The following is a 16,026-nucleotide window of genomic DNA, read 5'->3' on the forward strand; positions in this document are numbered from 1 at the left end:
GAGAGTTAAAGAGACATTTGAAGAAAGAAATCTGTGCAATTTATAGCAGCTAGATAAACTCCATGGATCCTTTGGAAACTACAGCTAGCTACAGAAAACTATGTAGAATTTAGTGAAGTGTGGAGTAAGGCTGAGGAGTGAACAAAGGAGGAATGAGCAGGTAGAGGAATAGTAAAAAGGATGCGATGGAGACCAAGTTCATTCCTGAGCTACTAGATGTGGAGGGTTATGCCAAGGAACATAGGGCATAAGGTAAAATATGCTGACTGTATCCAGAATAAGGAAAACTTTCAAAAGCCATCCAAAGAGGTCAGCGGACAAAGAGTAAAATTCATAAAAAGTATGGTCCCTAACATGTTATTATACTCTGTTTTAGCAAATCACTTTAAAAAAAGATTCCCAATCTGGAAATACTCAATGTTTGAATATGTCTGTTTATTCTAATTTCAAAGAAAGAATTAGGCCACTTCCTTCGAGACAGGGTTTTGGGGCCTCTGGTAAACTCTCCCAATCTCTGTGAGGTTTTTTTTTTTTTTGCCCTGAGATAGGTGAGGATGAATAATGTAACTTAAACTAAAGCATTTGGCATCCATTTTTTCAAGACAGCCCCAAATACCATTATTCTTCACAAAATAAAATGCTTCAATTAAGAAAAAAAGAAAGTAAATCAAGAAGAGGAGAAACACAAAACAGTAGATGTCTGAGAGTAAAAGAGTATATTGCCAAAAAGAAGAAACTTGGCTTCTAATATCAAGTTTGCCACTTCTCTCTCTGACTCTGGGGCGGTTCTTTCTTCTTTTACTGCCTTGTTTCCTCGGGAATGCTTACTACTATGGGAAAGCTGTTAATCTGCCTAAAAGTGCTGTGATTTCTTCATGGGAAAGTTAAGGAAGAGAAAGACAGGGAAGAGTAGATGTGGAGGAAAGAGTAAAAAAGCTTTATTAAAGAATCCAAAAAATGGTCATGGCTTGCATGAAAGGCCATGAAGATAAAAAAAAAAATCTATTTTTGAAGTTAACTCAGTAAGACGTGTCAATGAATTGCATTGATGTTGGAAGAAATGAGGGACGAATAATTGCCAGGTTTCTGGCTCTAACAGATTAGTGGATAGTAGTTTCATTTACTGAGATGGGGAAAATAAGGAAAGGAATCAAATTAGGTGGGAATTAGTTCAAACTTTAGATGGGATTAGTTTAAGGTGTCCAAGATACATTTCAATGGGAACATCAAGTGGACAACTGGGAATAAAGATTTGACATTCAGCTAACTGATAAATTTAAGAAAGCTACAGATTGGATATAAAGCCTGAATGTATGAACTTGTGTGTTGCTGGGGAGGGGAAAGGAAAGAATGCATGGGAAAGTGAGAAAGATGGAGAACTGGAGTGAGAGGGAAAACAAAGAAAATGATGATAAGAGGAGAGAGGCCAGTGAGCCAAGGTTGGAGTTTGAGCCACTCCCATATTAGAAGTAGGATAGAATGGGAGGAGGCTGGAAGGAAATGAAGAAGTAGCTCAGAGGTAAGAGAAGAATCTGGACAGTGCTGAGCCACAGAAGCCACAGCTGAGTTTTCATGAAGGGAGTGGTCCCTGGGGAGGCCTGCTGAGACAGGGAAAGGTAAGGAAAGGATAGATAAGTGTCCATGGAACAAAGGAAACACAAATGAAACAACTTGATCTTAGAGTTAAAAAGAAGGATGGAATGCCCTGCAATATAAGTTTTGAGCCTTTGATAGGAAATATTTTCATGAAAGTGGAGCAGCAAGAGGATTTTAAAGAGTATTTCAGAGTGTTGATAAGTTATAAGGCCACGCTTTTGAATATGCAAATGAATTCCAAGTCTTGACTTGATAGAGCATGGCAGATTAGAAAACAAGACTTGGCTTTAAATTCAGAGAGAAAAAATAAATAAATTCAGATAGAATCTCAATAAGTGATCATATGTTGGACATAAGGGTTTGGGTATCTGTTTCTCCCTCTCCCTTCTTCTCCAAAAAAGTAGAGTAATTTGGCATCATTTGATTTAATGAGATCCTGTACAAATGAAGTACTATTTCAGCAATGAAGCCAGACCACTGCAGTTGCTCTAGGGACAAGTATCTATAGAAGAGAAATTAATTATGGTCACTAGTTCCTAAGCCTCTGGGAACCGCTAAATGACTCAATAAAAGTGTAAACCTGCTGACCATGAAGAACTCTTTTGAGAAATGACATTTAAACAATAAAATCCAAAAGCAAAGAGGTTCAACAGCACCATGTCTATAAGTAGCCTTATGAGTAAAATCACACCTTATACCATAACAAAAAGTGTAGAATGGTAAGCTAAAAGGACAAGCCATAATTTTAAGGTTGTCTTGATATATCTTACGTTTTTGGGTGCTAAATATGTCCCAAACATGAGAGCTAAATACTTTACATGCATTCTTTCATTTAAACCTCTCAATGGTTCTATGAGCTATGTGTTGTTATTAAACCCATTTTATAGCCAATACATGTAAGAGCATTTAATAGCTGGCCCAATGTTACAAAGCTTGTGAGTAATGTAGGTAAGAGTCCACCTGGGTTTGTCTGTTCCCATATTAGGAGTCCTTAGTATCTTTCTCCTATGGGGGTTTGTGTGTCTCTGCTTAATGAATGTAACTGAAAATGCTTTGATTATAAAAGTTTATAGATTAATTCAGTATGGCTGGAAACAATTGGGAAAATTATGCTATGTTTTAGTGAAACAATAGAAAAATCCAATAATTTCACTTTGTACTCTTCTCATTGAGAGGTGGAGTTTATTCCTTCTCTTGAATGTGAGCTGGACCTGTGACTCTTTTGATGAATCAAATGCATTGAAAACAACACTAGAACCTCCAAGGCAGAGCCTTAAGAGATGGGCAGCTTGCACCATTCTCCTGAAACACATCGTCCAGAAGCCAGACGACTTCTACATCCAACCACCTTAAGGTGTGATGCTGTGAAGGAGCTCAAGCTACATAGAGAAAGAAAGAGGCCAGAAGAGGAGCAATGAGGCTCCAGATAGGAGAGTGAAGCTTTCGGGAACTTTCTGGCCCAGCCTAGACCTGTAGGGGTAGAGGAATGACACAGTAGAGGAATAACCCAGCCCATGACATGGAGCAGGACCATCTTAATGAGTCAACCTGAACTCCTAATTTATAGAATCATGAGAAAAATAAATTGGTTGTTTTTGATCACTAAGTTTGGGTTATTTTGTAATGTAACCATAGATAACAAATTTAGTACCATTCGACTGGATTTGGAGTATTATAATATATTTTAAGGAGACAAGCCAAAAATATTCCGATAGTTTTACTTTGAGAGCAAATGGCTTACATTTTACATCTGAGATAATAAACCTACAGTTTAAAAATTAGCTCTGGTCCAGTGGTTAATTTCATCTAGTCTGAGTCAAATATTTTCAAGAAGAAAAGCTAGTAGAGAAGCACGTTACATTTTAGAACTAGATTTCTTCTGTGTTTGCTGTTTTATCACTATAGCAATGCATTAGTATAATATGCTATCTTACTTTTGAAAACATCTGAGGCAGTTTACAACAAGATACGCATAACAAGAGAGTTAAAATAAAAATACAAGACTAAAACCAAATTTAGCAACTGAGAAGATGTTTCTACAGATTTGTCTAAATTGTTCACTGAAATCTACCTTTACTTTTTTTTTTATTTTTTTATTTTTTTTTTGAAATCTACCTTTAAATTTAGCTTTGGGTTTCCTGGCAACTGAGGCAAACCTGTGGGATTATACCATGCTAAATGTGATTTCTTTCAGAGAAGAAAAATTTTGGGATGCCTAGGTGGCTCAGAGGTTCAGCATCTGCTTTCAGCTCAGGGCATGATCCTGTAGTCCCAAATCAGGCTCCCTGAATGGAGCCTGCCTCTCCTCCCTCTGCCTATGTCTCTGCCTCTGTGTGTGTGTGTCTTGTGAATAAATGAATAAAATCTTAAAAAAAAAGAAAAATCTTTAACCTACTGCTAAATTATGAGAGCAATTTATTATGTGCATCTACTCACAAGAAACAGTAAATGATAGAAGAGACAATGACTTCAAAAGCAATGCCATTTGGAATATAACGTGTCTCAGACTTGAAGTCTTAGCATCTGTCTCTGTTTAAGACAAAATAAAATTTAAAAAACAATAAAATTGAAAAAACTTCTTCTCTCCCCCTTAAATCACCATTTCATAATTTCCTATCTTTTTGTTTCCATAGGTTTTATTCATAATGCTCCAGGAGACAAGCTCTCAGGATATCACTGTAAGCAAGAGAGCGCACAAGCCCCAGCCCTTGAAAAGATCAGAGTCTAGGAGGATATTAATTAATATTAAGGAAATTTATTAAATAGCTATACCAATATGTGATTAAATATTGGCAGATGCCATAAAAAAAGAAGTACAGGAAGCTACAAAGAGTATACAACAGGGAGATGTGATCAAAATTCCTGGGGTTAGGGTAGGATGGGAACTGTGAAGGAAAACATACTATCTTACATTCACATTTCTATCATAATGCCTGACACATGCAAGTGTTAAATTAATATTGGTTATTGATGATGAGAAACCTCCATGCACCCCTCTCCACCGAAAAGAGTTTCAACACTAAGGCTGAACCTGCTTTTTGGAAGATAATGACTTTAGGAAGGAAAGCATTGTTAGAAATGTTAATTGCTCTGATTTTTGGAAAAGAATAAAATGTATAATGCAAGAACTAATTGTCAAGATATGGGATGGAAAAATAATTACATATTCTGGAATTCTGTCTGATTGAGATTAAGTCTGAAGAGTTACTCTCAAATGCCTGATTCATTTCATGCTAGAAGACTAATTATTAGCAATGGCTTCACCACCTCCTCACCAGCAATGTGAGAAGGTGTGGGCCCTTTCATGGAAAAGTTGACTATAATATGACCCCTTTGCCAGAGCTGATAACGAAGTCCTTGTGCTTAGGGCCGGGTCCTAGTTCTTATGTAACACTTAATCTTTAAGTTCAAGTGGTTGAAAGAGGAACAAGTTATATTGATATTCTTTGGAGATGTTCATTTACACATGGTTATTATTTACTTGTAAGCTCTTAAGTGCTATAGTAGACATTCCATCAGCCATCTAGCTCCTCAAGCTTTATTGCATAAAAACTTAGCAGCAATATTTTTCCGGTTATTGTTTCTCTCCCCGCTTCTACCACATTATCATCTTTAAGACAATTAAGATATTTTTGCCTTTTAAACCTCTGTCTCGCCTGATATTTTCCAGTATTAGAGATTTTCTGCAGTATTTTGTTTCCCAGAACTTAGTAATACTAATTTTGACAAAGCAAAACTTTCTACTTGAGAGCCCATTCTATTGGGGATGTTCCATTGCAGATATAAGTGAAACTATGATGGTAAGAGAAAACCTTTCTTATAAGTTGGATTATGTTCCCCCCTGCCAATTTGTATATTAAAGTCCTAACCCCAGAAACTCAGAATGTATTTGGAGATAGGATCTTTATGGAGGTAATCAAGTTAATAGAAGTTGGCTGCTAATGAGGTGTGCCTGGTGTTTTTATAAAGGTCCCTTATAAGTTGTCGACATAAGAAGGGGAAATTTGGACTGATACCTACAGAGGGTGGAGGATATGAAAATACAGAAAGAAGGGGTGTCTGAGTTGTGCAGTCCGCTAAGCATTGACTCCTAGTTTTGGTTCGGGTCATGATCTTGGGGTTCTAGGATCGAGTCCTCCACACTCAGAGGGGAGCCTGCTTGAGATTCTCTCTCCCTCTCCTTCTGCCCCTCCCCCCACTCACTCATGCTCTCTCTCTCTTTCTCTCTCTCTCTCCCTCTCTTTTTCTAACATAAATAGGCCCTAAGGAAAAAAAAAAAAAAAAGATGCAGGGAGAAGACAGCCATCCACAAATCCAGGAGAGATGGCTGGAAGGAAATCCTTCTCTCCTGGCCTCAGAAGGAATCAACACTGCTGACACTTTGATCTCAGACTTTTAGCCTCCAGAACTGTGAGACAATCAATTTCTGTGGTTCAAGCCCCTCAGTCTGTCATTTTGTTATGGCAGGCTTACCAAACTGGCACAGCTCTTATTTCCCAGTGAGAATCAAAGATAGTTTTTAGACACTTTCTTACTTCTCACCTGAAGATGGATTCAAAATTCTATAATTTCCCTCCATGAATGCAGTGCCATAGACCTCTTTGATATCTTTTAACTCCTTAAGCTTTATCATTCCATTAAATATATTACTCAGTAAGTCACTAATATTTCCACTCACCTGTTCTTGTTAATCAGTACAATTGAAGTAAAAGACCTGAGTATTCCTAAATCAAGCCCTTCAAGTTGTTACAAATTTTTTAGAAATTATTTACATCTAATATTATAAAAATGCCAAACTAATCATCAAAATAGAAGCCTGTTTAGAGGTTATTGCTCAAATCTAGTTTTTGCAAAGTCTAACTAAACAAAAATGTCACTGCATTACCTGCTTTAAGAGTACATTCATTCATTAATGCATAACTCTTTCACACTTTTATTTATTGGAATGCAAATGGCACTACTTAGAAGCAGTGGAAATCATGACAAGATTTTCTTTAATTCTTACTTCCTCTCTTTATCAAAATCCTTTTTACTTAAAAAGATAATTATATCATAATTACACATGACACCTCCTCCCCAAACCCCGTGATTAATGTCTCTTTATTGATTCATTAAACATATCTTGTTGAGTGGCTACTAAGTACCAGACAGAGCTGTGAACAAAACAGACATGATCTCTCCCCTCAGGGAGTTAATATTCCTAGTTTCAGAGAAACTCTATGAGACTAGAAAGTTCATTTTTTTTTTTTCAATTTATGACAGTCACAGAGAGAGAGAGAGAGAGGCAGAGACACAGGCAGAGGGAGAAGCAGGCTCCATTCCCCGGGAGCCCGACATGGGATTCGATCCCGGGTCTCCAGGATCGCACCCTGGGCCAAAGGCAGGCACTAAACCACTGCGCCATCCAGGGTTCCCGAAAGTTCATTTTTTTAAAAAAAGATTTTATTTATTTATTCATGAGAGACACACACACAGAGGCAAAGACACAGGCAAGGGGAGAAGCAGGCTTCATGCAGGGAGCCCAGCGTGGGACTCGATCCCGGGACTCCAGGACCAATTCCTGGGCTGAAGGCGGTGCTTAAACCACTAAGCCACCCAGGGCTGCCCCTAGAAAGTTCATTTTAATGTGTTCACTTCTAGACCACATCTCCACTGTTGTGCTACTTGGCCTTACCTCAATCTTTTTAATCACCCTGAAAGCTATATACTCATAGTTTTCTTTCTCATAATTTTTTTTTCTGTGATATAACCCAAATTAATCCTGATCCAGAGAGATTCAGGATTCAAAGGAAATTTGGTCACTTTTCAGAAAGATCATTCTATGGAAAAGAGTATAGTTGTGACTAACAAACACTGAAAATATATATATATATATATATATATATATATATATATTCTTCTTTATTTTTAATTCTCAAACTTTAATATTTTTCCTCAGTATATTTTAATGTTAGGCCTACATGGACTTGATATCAAAATGTTCTAACTATTTGGGGACCCATTTCACCTTGCTGTTTCCAAAAATCTTGATGTGTGGTGGTCTTTCATCCTGGCTGAGCTCACTGTAACAGAAATAGAAAGATTTTCTTATAGCCACTGGGTTAGAGGAACAAGAGTTCTTGGCTTTCTACAGGACACAAATCTAGGAATATTTTACTTCAGGCTTTTGCATCTTTTACCTTGGTGTGAACTTATCCTTTAGAGTTGAGAGAGAGAGGGAAAAAGAAGAGGAGGAAGAGGTGGAGGAGGAGGAGGAGGAGAAGAAGGAAGAAGAAGAAGAAGAAGAAGAAGAAGAAGAAGAAGAAGAAGAAGAAGAAGAAGAAGAAGAGGAGGAGGAGGAGGAGGTATGGGAGGGAAGGAAGAGGAGAAGAAGGGGAGAGGGGAGAGAAGAGGAGGAGAAGAACGAAATGGTCAGTCATTTCTCCAAGCTAATGGCATTTTGGGTGAATACCCTGACCTAGGAAGGGAAAATAGATCAAGGTGATCCCAATGCTATAAAAATAGCTAAGTGGATTCTTCCCAGAAAAATATCACAGCAGGCTCTGTAAAGCAATTAGAGTAATATTTTGGCATCTTGCACTACCAAGGGGAAGATTCTCCTACCGCCCTAGTTACAGCCTCGATTTTCATCTCCCTTTGTTGTAAATACTTATGAAATCATTTTAGAAGGCTGCAAAGCAATAGGTGTGAGAGTAAAAAAAACCTGTAATACTAATCTTGTCTTCACATGCTGGAGCAGCTACACAAGGAAGCCAGAGCAGCAACTTGTCTGGTCTGCTTTTCCTATTGTCTTCTTCCCACCTCATTCTCCACTTCCTCCCACATATAATCTTTTAAAATCTGCAGCCTAACTCTACAGTCTGCCAGGGAAATCTGGCCACTTGCCGGCGAGGCCGGCCCTTAGACCAAGGACCAGGGTATATCACTGCAACTGCCTTTTCCTTGCTGGGCCAAGAGGATGCCCTGGGAATGAGGGCCAGAGCAGATTTCCCAACAGGAGGAATGTGGACCTCCAGGGACATTGTGCATATTCCTTCAGTTAAAGCTCTTTGGGGAAACCGTCTGCCCTGTGAATTTAACTTTCTTAAACCCTATGGAAAGAATAAAGGTCCTTATTGTGGTGTTGATGAGAAGCCAATGAGTCTACACTCAGACAAGCTAATAAGTTGGGATCTGAGGCTCTGGTTAGCCAGCAAGTGACTGGTAAATCAGGAGTTTCCTCCTTATCTGCCAATGTCAAGAATGTTAGTATTTACTATTTAACTGTTTGGACTTACTGCTGAAATTTAAAACTGGTGCACTTAAAAAAAAAAAAAGACACTTTAAAAATCTGTCTCCACAGTATTTCTTCTAGTGAACTATCTTTAGCTTGACCTAAATTACTAATTAAATTTTTCTATAGATCCAATTCTCATACAGTTCTTCCCTTTATGTTTTTATAGTCCAACATCTTCAGATGGGGACATGTGTTTCAATGGCTCCCCACCCCCATTTTGGTTTTGCTCTATCTGGTGAAGCATTTACAGATCATCAAATATGGGCGAGCTCAGAATATTTCTTACTCCAGTGTTATATATGGCACCAGCACGTTAGCACTAATTCTTCAAAAAACAAAACTTTCAAGGAACTCTGCTACACTTTCCACTCAAAATATTTCCCAAGCGCTGTTGCAGAGTGAGAGCCTAACTAGCACAGGGCTTTCTCGAGAATTGCTAGGGTGCCAAAACATGGACTACATGAGGATGGCACCTCTCCTGCATTCTGCAGTATTGGAGACCAATTCCCTGGCATAGCTATACCCAGCCAGCCAAACCTGTGCCTGCTCCAGGTCAAACCCCGAAGGACTTAGTGGTCAAAGTGGAAAAAGCATCTTGGGTCCAAATTCACCTTCATCTTCCATGGCTCCTAAACCACATTGAAAATGAGGAACAATAATAATTTTGAAGGATTTTTTTTTTAAAATTCTGGGTGGGAAAATAAATAACACAAGTACTATATAATATTGAAGTCATAGTTGTATTAGAGATTAGTCAGTCTTACTACATCTGTCTCGATTGACCCAACAGGAAAAGCATTACAGAAAAGAGGCTGTGGAGTAGACATTGCAGCAGCAAACAAGAAGAGATCAAGGTTCCCTAAGGACCTGTCAACTATTAAGCTAGTACCAACTTGTTCTTGAACCAGATTTAAGTTATTTTTCAAAGTTTTCATTTATTTATAATCTATATCCAAACAGAGAGGAAATTAGAATACATTAGACTTCTAAGTCATGAATCTGTTTCAAGGAAGAAAAATGCAGAGGAAGAGGACAAGATGATGACTTTGGGACAGGTTAACAAAAGGATTCATTCATTCATTTTGTATATACTTGCATTTAACAAATTTGCTTTGACAAGTTAGAAACATAGTGAACAAGGTAATGGGTTCTCTGTCCTTAAGGACCTTCCTGCCCTGTGGGAGCTACAGATGAATAAATAGTCCTGATGTTATAGTGTAGGGTGAGTAGGACCATGTACTATGCTGTTGGAGCTCACACAAGAAGGACTCTCCAAATCAGATTTTAGCAATCTCTGAAGAAAGCACAGTAGAAGCCAGTAGAGTCTCCATCATGGTTCCAGGAAGTATGATCAAATATATCTTGGAGACCAGATTTGTTGGAAAATATTCCTCCTACCCTCAGGAGTCACTTGGAAAATGTTAACTCTCCATAGCTATGGCCAAAAACTCCCCACAAAATCGTCTCTAGATCATCCTCACAGTAGTTTCCAATGGGGAGAGTCAACCCTGAAACAGCGTTAGCATTATGGCAGTGTGTGCCAGAGATGTAGGTGTAAAGATTGGTGGGACTACAGCTGACCTCCTGAGTTTGAATTTTGCTACCCCTCTTAATAGCACTATGACCTTGAACCAGTTACTCAACCTCTCTGAAGCTCAGTGTCCTTGGCTGTAAGACAGGCATTGGCTGTAAAATGGGCATAATCAAGTGATTCTGAGGATTACACTAATAAAGTGCTTTGAACAGTGCCTGACCCTTAGTAAAAGCTCAGTAAATGTTAGCCCTCTGGGAAGACATGAAGCATTTCACATAGGAAGAGGATATTTGTTATCATTCCAATTCAACGCTTTAGGCAGACATAATAGAACAGTAAAGAGAAATACACGTAAAGGAATGCTGTTAATGGAACTGTGGTGGAGAATAACCACTTCAGAGGAGCTAAATTTTACCCCTCAGCTCTGCCAGGGTAAACATCATAACCAGGCTGAAAACCTTTGCTTTGTTCCCTGACATTTTTACAGGGAGGAGGAAGCTAGGGCAGTCATACCTCTTCACTTCTCTTCTGACCACTCTGGATTGGCTAACACCAACAGACAAGGTGGGCAGTGGTTAAGGCTATGGGCTCTGGAGCCAAGTGCTTTGATCCAAACTCTGATTCTGCCACTAACTGGCAGTGTGCCTTAGGACTACTTCCTCCATCCCCATGCCCCTTAGTTTCTTCATCTGTGAAATCGGGGTAACAATAGCAACTACCTTGGGATTTTTGTGAGAATTTACATATGTAATGTACTTAAGCCTCTTAGAACAGCGCCCAGCAAAGCTAGTGTTGTATAAGTGGTGGTGATTCTAAAATCTGTTATGATTAAAGAACAATACAACATATGGAATTGTTCAAATGCACAAAATCATGAAATACTGCATCAAAACAATAGTATCTTGTCAAAGTTGGTCACTAGGCAGTTAATTCTATGAAAACAAGAGCTAGATTTTGTTCCTACTCTATTGTTTAGAAAACAAATGGACATGGGGATCCCTGGGTGGCTCAGCGGTTTGGCAGTTTGGCGCTGCCTTTTACCCATGGTGTGATCCTGGAGTCCCAGGATCGAGTCCCAGGATCGAGTCCCACATCGGGCTCCCTGCATGGAGCCTGCTCCTCCCTCTGCCTGTGTCTCTGCCTCTCTCTCTCTATGTCTATCATGAATGAATGAATGAATGAATGAATAAATAAATAAATAAATAAATAAATAAATCTTAGAAAAAAAAGAAAAAAAAGAAAACAAATGGAAAAGGCATGAAGCACTGAACCAGTTAGAGGTCATGATGAGGAGGAAAGTACACTAGATCTAAGAGTGAAAACCCTACAAGTGAGCAGTGCTTAGCCCCATTCTAATCTGAGCAGGTGTCTTCACCTTCCTGATACTGTCTCCTCATCATTAAAACAGGGAGGTCAATTTCTCCAAAATTTTATATGGCTAGATATTCTTTGAAATTTTACAGAAGACAATATAATTATGGCTATAGAAGTCTTTTATACACACCTAATGTATTTCCAGAGAAGATTATCAAGTTGAAGACCATGCCATTTGTTTGTGTTTTCTGAGTCATAATGCAAGAATCTAAATTATGAACGGGTCTTTAAATCCATGAAAATGGATTATCGTTGGCACAACTGATAACTTTTAAAGCTCTTGGATTGTGCAAATAAAACTGATAAGGACATTTCCCCATTCATTTTAAGTGAATTTTTACAGACTCTGAGAATAAAAGATAATCCAGAGGCATCTAATGCGAACTTATCATTAACATGGAGACATTGAAAGTAGAACTCTTATGGAGTTTAGCTTAGCAAGTCTCAACTAAATGAAATTAAGCTGATTTAGTTGAGCTTTTAAGACATGAGAGTGGAAAGCATAAGTCTGAAGGATTTGGGGGAATAGCTCCAAGACTGCTTGTCTTCAGACTGTGCGCTGAAAAGGAACTTCCAGAAGCTTGTCTGCTGAGGATCGGCTGCCTCTATTGGTTTGATACCTCGCATAGAAATATAAAATTTCACTTGGAAAAAAAAAAGATTTTATGGTGGAAAATTTAAAAAAAGGTAAGGAGGATGATTTGCAATCAGAAGTCTGGACTAAGAACACAGGTTTTGGGTTAAACAAAGTTTAAATTTTAGCTCTGCTACTTTTTTAGCTACGTGACCTTGGGTTGGATGTTTAATCTCCCTAAGCCACACTCTGCACATTTAATAATTTCTCTTACTTCATAGGGTTTCTGTGAGGATTCAATGAGATTGTATATGTAAAGTACTTGGCCCTCAACTTCCAGAATGTAGGAAGCAGTGGATAAATGGCAGCTACACTTATTCTTCTAAATGAATGATGGGGCAAGTCATTGGTATTTCCCTCTGGTGAGTTTCTTGGTGCTCCCTTTGGAATGTTTCACAGGTGGCAGGAGCACCCCTCAAGCCTTCTGCAATCATAGTTTGGGTCCAAGCCTCAGTCTTTCTCGTGAGCCCTAAAATACCTGTGGGTTTTTTTTTTTTTTTCCCAAGATCTATTCATGGTTTTATGTGGGCACTGAACAAAGCCTCACTTTGTAAGACTGTCCATCTAGGTTAAAAATAAATATGCAGCAATGTGTGGAACTTCAACAATAGAAGAAAGGGAAAATAGATTATTCTTAGCTGAAAACGAAGACATTCTAGGATATGAATGTGTATGTAGATGCATAGAAAAAAGCTAGAAGTTATGAACACCGACATGGTTGCAGCAGTTATGTCTGGGAGAGATTGGGGAAGAGGTGGGACTTACTTTGGCATCGTCTTGATGTTTTACACATTTATTTAATATTGGTGGTATAATGAAACACCAAAAAACCTCCCCAAAACCAAACAAACAAAAGAGCAAAGCCTAAAGCAAAAGTCCTGGTACAAAATGAAATGAGCTTTTAAAACAGAATTTGTATACCAGTAGACAAGAATCAAGGAATTTATCTTTGGGGCTATCCATGACTTCTTACAAAGTCACATTCTGCTGATTTTGCCGTCCTTGAGGAGCAAGGAGACCAGTAGGGGGATTTCTGATTCTATCTCCAGCAACTGATAAACCCAGGCTCTAGAAGGTAGATGAAGCTGCTGGCCAGAAAATCTTGGTATAGACCTCCTACTCCCTGCCAAATACTCAGATAAAACCGCAGCTAGTTCTTTGCAAAACTAAAGGTCAACAGAGGTGCCAGCTGAAGACGATGGGTAAATTATGCTTTTAAGCAAAAAGAAACCAGACGGTAAGTTATGTATCTATTAGTGCATTTTGATAGCAAAGAAAATAAGTAACACTTAAAAAGATTCTACCTGACAGCTAATTGGTTGATTAAAAATAAATAAATAAATAACCTAACTGACGAGTTGTATTTATTTATTTTTTTAAAGATTTTATTTATTTATGAGAGAGAGAGAGATAGGCAGAGACACAGGCAGAGGGAGAAGCAGGCTCCATGCAGGGAGCCTGACGTGGGACTCGATCCCGGGTCTCCAGGATCAGGCCCTGGGTGGAAGGCGGCGTCAAACCGCTGAGCCACCCAGGCTGCCCTGACCGAGTTTTAAAATACCATCCTCATCCCACTCCCACCAATACCACTAAATTAATTAATTAATTAATTAATTAAAACAGAGTTAAGGGTTTAAGCACTGAATTATGGGCTATGACATTTTAAGAAATTATTATTAGCAGCAAAACATTTGTTTGCTGTTGGAGATTAGTTTTCAGAGTGGGGCCCATTCCTTGGAAAGAAGCATTTTGACTACAGGGAAAACCAAGAAATACTGCAGAGCTCTCAGAAGTTGCACGGACTTGATTTGCTTCAGCCTGCAATCTTCAGTAGTGAGGGATCTCCAGGAGCAGCAGGAAGGACAGGGTGGTCTTGCTTTGGTTTTAATGCATATGTTTTGGCCCATGGAGTTGGGGGAAGGCTGTGCCGTATCAATGAGACAGTCAAGGGGAGCCAGTGCTGGACCTCGAGCTGGGCCTGACTTACTGCTGCCAGCACGGCTTTCCCAGCTTGCCCATTTGGTGCAGGAAGGTAGCCTGGCCCAGTATGGAATTCACTGTGTTCTGCTGATGGGTTAAATGAAGGACCCTGTGTCAGGCACAGCACAGAGAGGATCTGAATGAAGGATGGGAAGAATGAATGGAGAGAGCCATTTTGATGGAATTGCCCTAGAGGATTAAATAGGACAGGGCATTTAGGGGTGGAAGGAAGGTTCTGTTGCTTACGAAACTCTCCACAAGAGTGTCAGTCATCGGTCCCTTAACAATCATTCATTTCTTACCTCCCACTTGTGTATAAATCTGTCGGTTTATATAGACCAGAGCGTGACCATCACAATGTATGGGGTTTATCATGAAACACACACAAAAAAAAGACCTCCCCCACCCCTTTTCTTTTGCTCATTTGTAAGCAAAGTGATGTTCACGCTATGAATGGAAGCAGGAGGAATTGGAGGAATAAATGTATACAGCAGCATAACCCCATCTTGTCACTTGGATTCAGACCATCCACTGTTCTCGCTAAAAGAAAGGCAGTCATAACCGAGCAACATCGAGGCAACTTGAAATAGAGGATTTAAAATGCTGGATTCCATCATTTCTGCAAAAGGTCATTGTCGTCCTTTGCTATTTTTACCATAGACAGAGACCCGGCAAGTTCCCGGCTGAACGTTTTTGGAAAGCTGGACGCTGCCGCTTGCAATGAAGACGGCAAAATATCAGCCGAAACGGAGTCAATGAAAGGTGTGGAAAAAGTTGAACCCTTCCACGACGAGAGAGGAGAGCTACTGAATTGGTCCCTGACCGAAGAAGTACTAGCCGGGGCTGCACCCGGGGCCAATTCTCTTAGAAACCGCCCGTCATCTCGTGGCTTTGAGAAATGCCCCCTCGGCGCTCGCACCCTCGCCAGGGCAGCCCAGCGCACCCGGTCCTCCCAGGCGCCCGCGCCCGCGCCCGCGCCCGCACCCGCACCCGCACCCGCACCCGCAGAGGGGCATCGAGGCAGGGATATTTCCCAGCTGGACCACGCTTCCCGCGGCCCGCCCTTCTCTCCGGCCGCTGCAAGAGAACCTGGGGCTCACCCCGGGCCAGCGACTCGAGCGTCTCCGAGAAGAGCAGAAAACAAAAGGAACAAAACCTGTCCTTACCCGCTTCTTAAAAAATTGGAAGGCTGAGCATTTCTTGACTGGGAATCCATTCATGTCTTTGTTTACCATTTTCCACAGCGGGGAGCTCGCTGCGACAGAGCCAGGGTGGCAGCGCCCGGTGGGTGCCGCGGGGCCCGGCCGCCCGCCCCCCGGAGACAGTCAGCGAGGGCGCAGCGGGACGCGGAGCCCGGGGTCTTGCTCGCTCGCTCGCTCGCTCCGCCGCGCCGCTACTGCGGCAACCTCTCCCCGCTCTCGGTGGCCACGGCCGGTGGCTTCGCTCTTCCCATCGCGGCGGCGAACGGCGGGCGTCGGCGGCCGGCGGCCCCGGGAGATGCTCTGCGGCGGGCGGGCCCGGAGAGGGGCTCCCCGTGCGCGCCCCCGCTACCTGGCGGCCCGGGGGACGCGCGGCTGGCGGGCGGCTCCGAGGAGGGCTGCTGCGGCCGCGCAAGTTCGGTGGGAGCTGCGG

The 16,026-nt window shown here is 40.8% G+C and overlaps 1 protein-coding gene across 1 annotated transcript in view; it reads right to left on the reverse strand.

Annotated features, from left to right (window-relative positions):
* The window catches only part of SGK1 (serum/glucocorticoid regulated kinase 1), a 109,562-nt gene extending 93,838 nt beyond the window's left edge, over window positions 1–15,724 (reverse strand). The window contains exon 1 of the mRNA XM_025422333.3: window positions 15,561–15,724. Within this exon, the coding sequence (XP_025278118.1) occupies window positions 15,561–15,629 (69 nt within the window). The 5' untranslated portion in view covers window positions 15,630–15,724. The remainder of the gene's footprint in view (window positions 1–15,560) is intronic.
* Window positions 15,725–16,026: the final 302 nt, after the last annotated feature.

This window comes from Canis lupus, chromosome 1 (genome assembly GCF_003254725.2).
Source record: "Canis lupus dingo isolate Sandy chromosome 1, ASM325472v2, whole genome shotgun sequence".
NCBI lineage: Eukaryota > Metazoa > Chordata > Mammalia > Carnivora > Canidae > Canis > Canis lupus.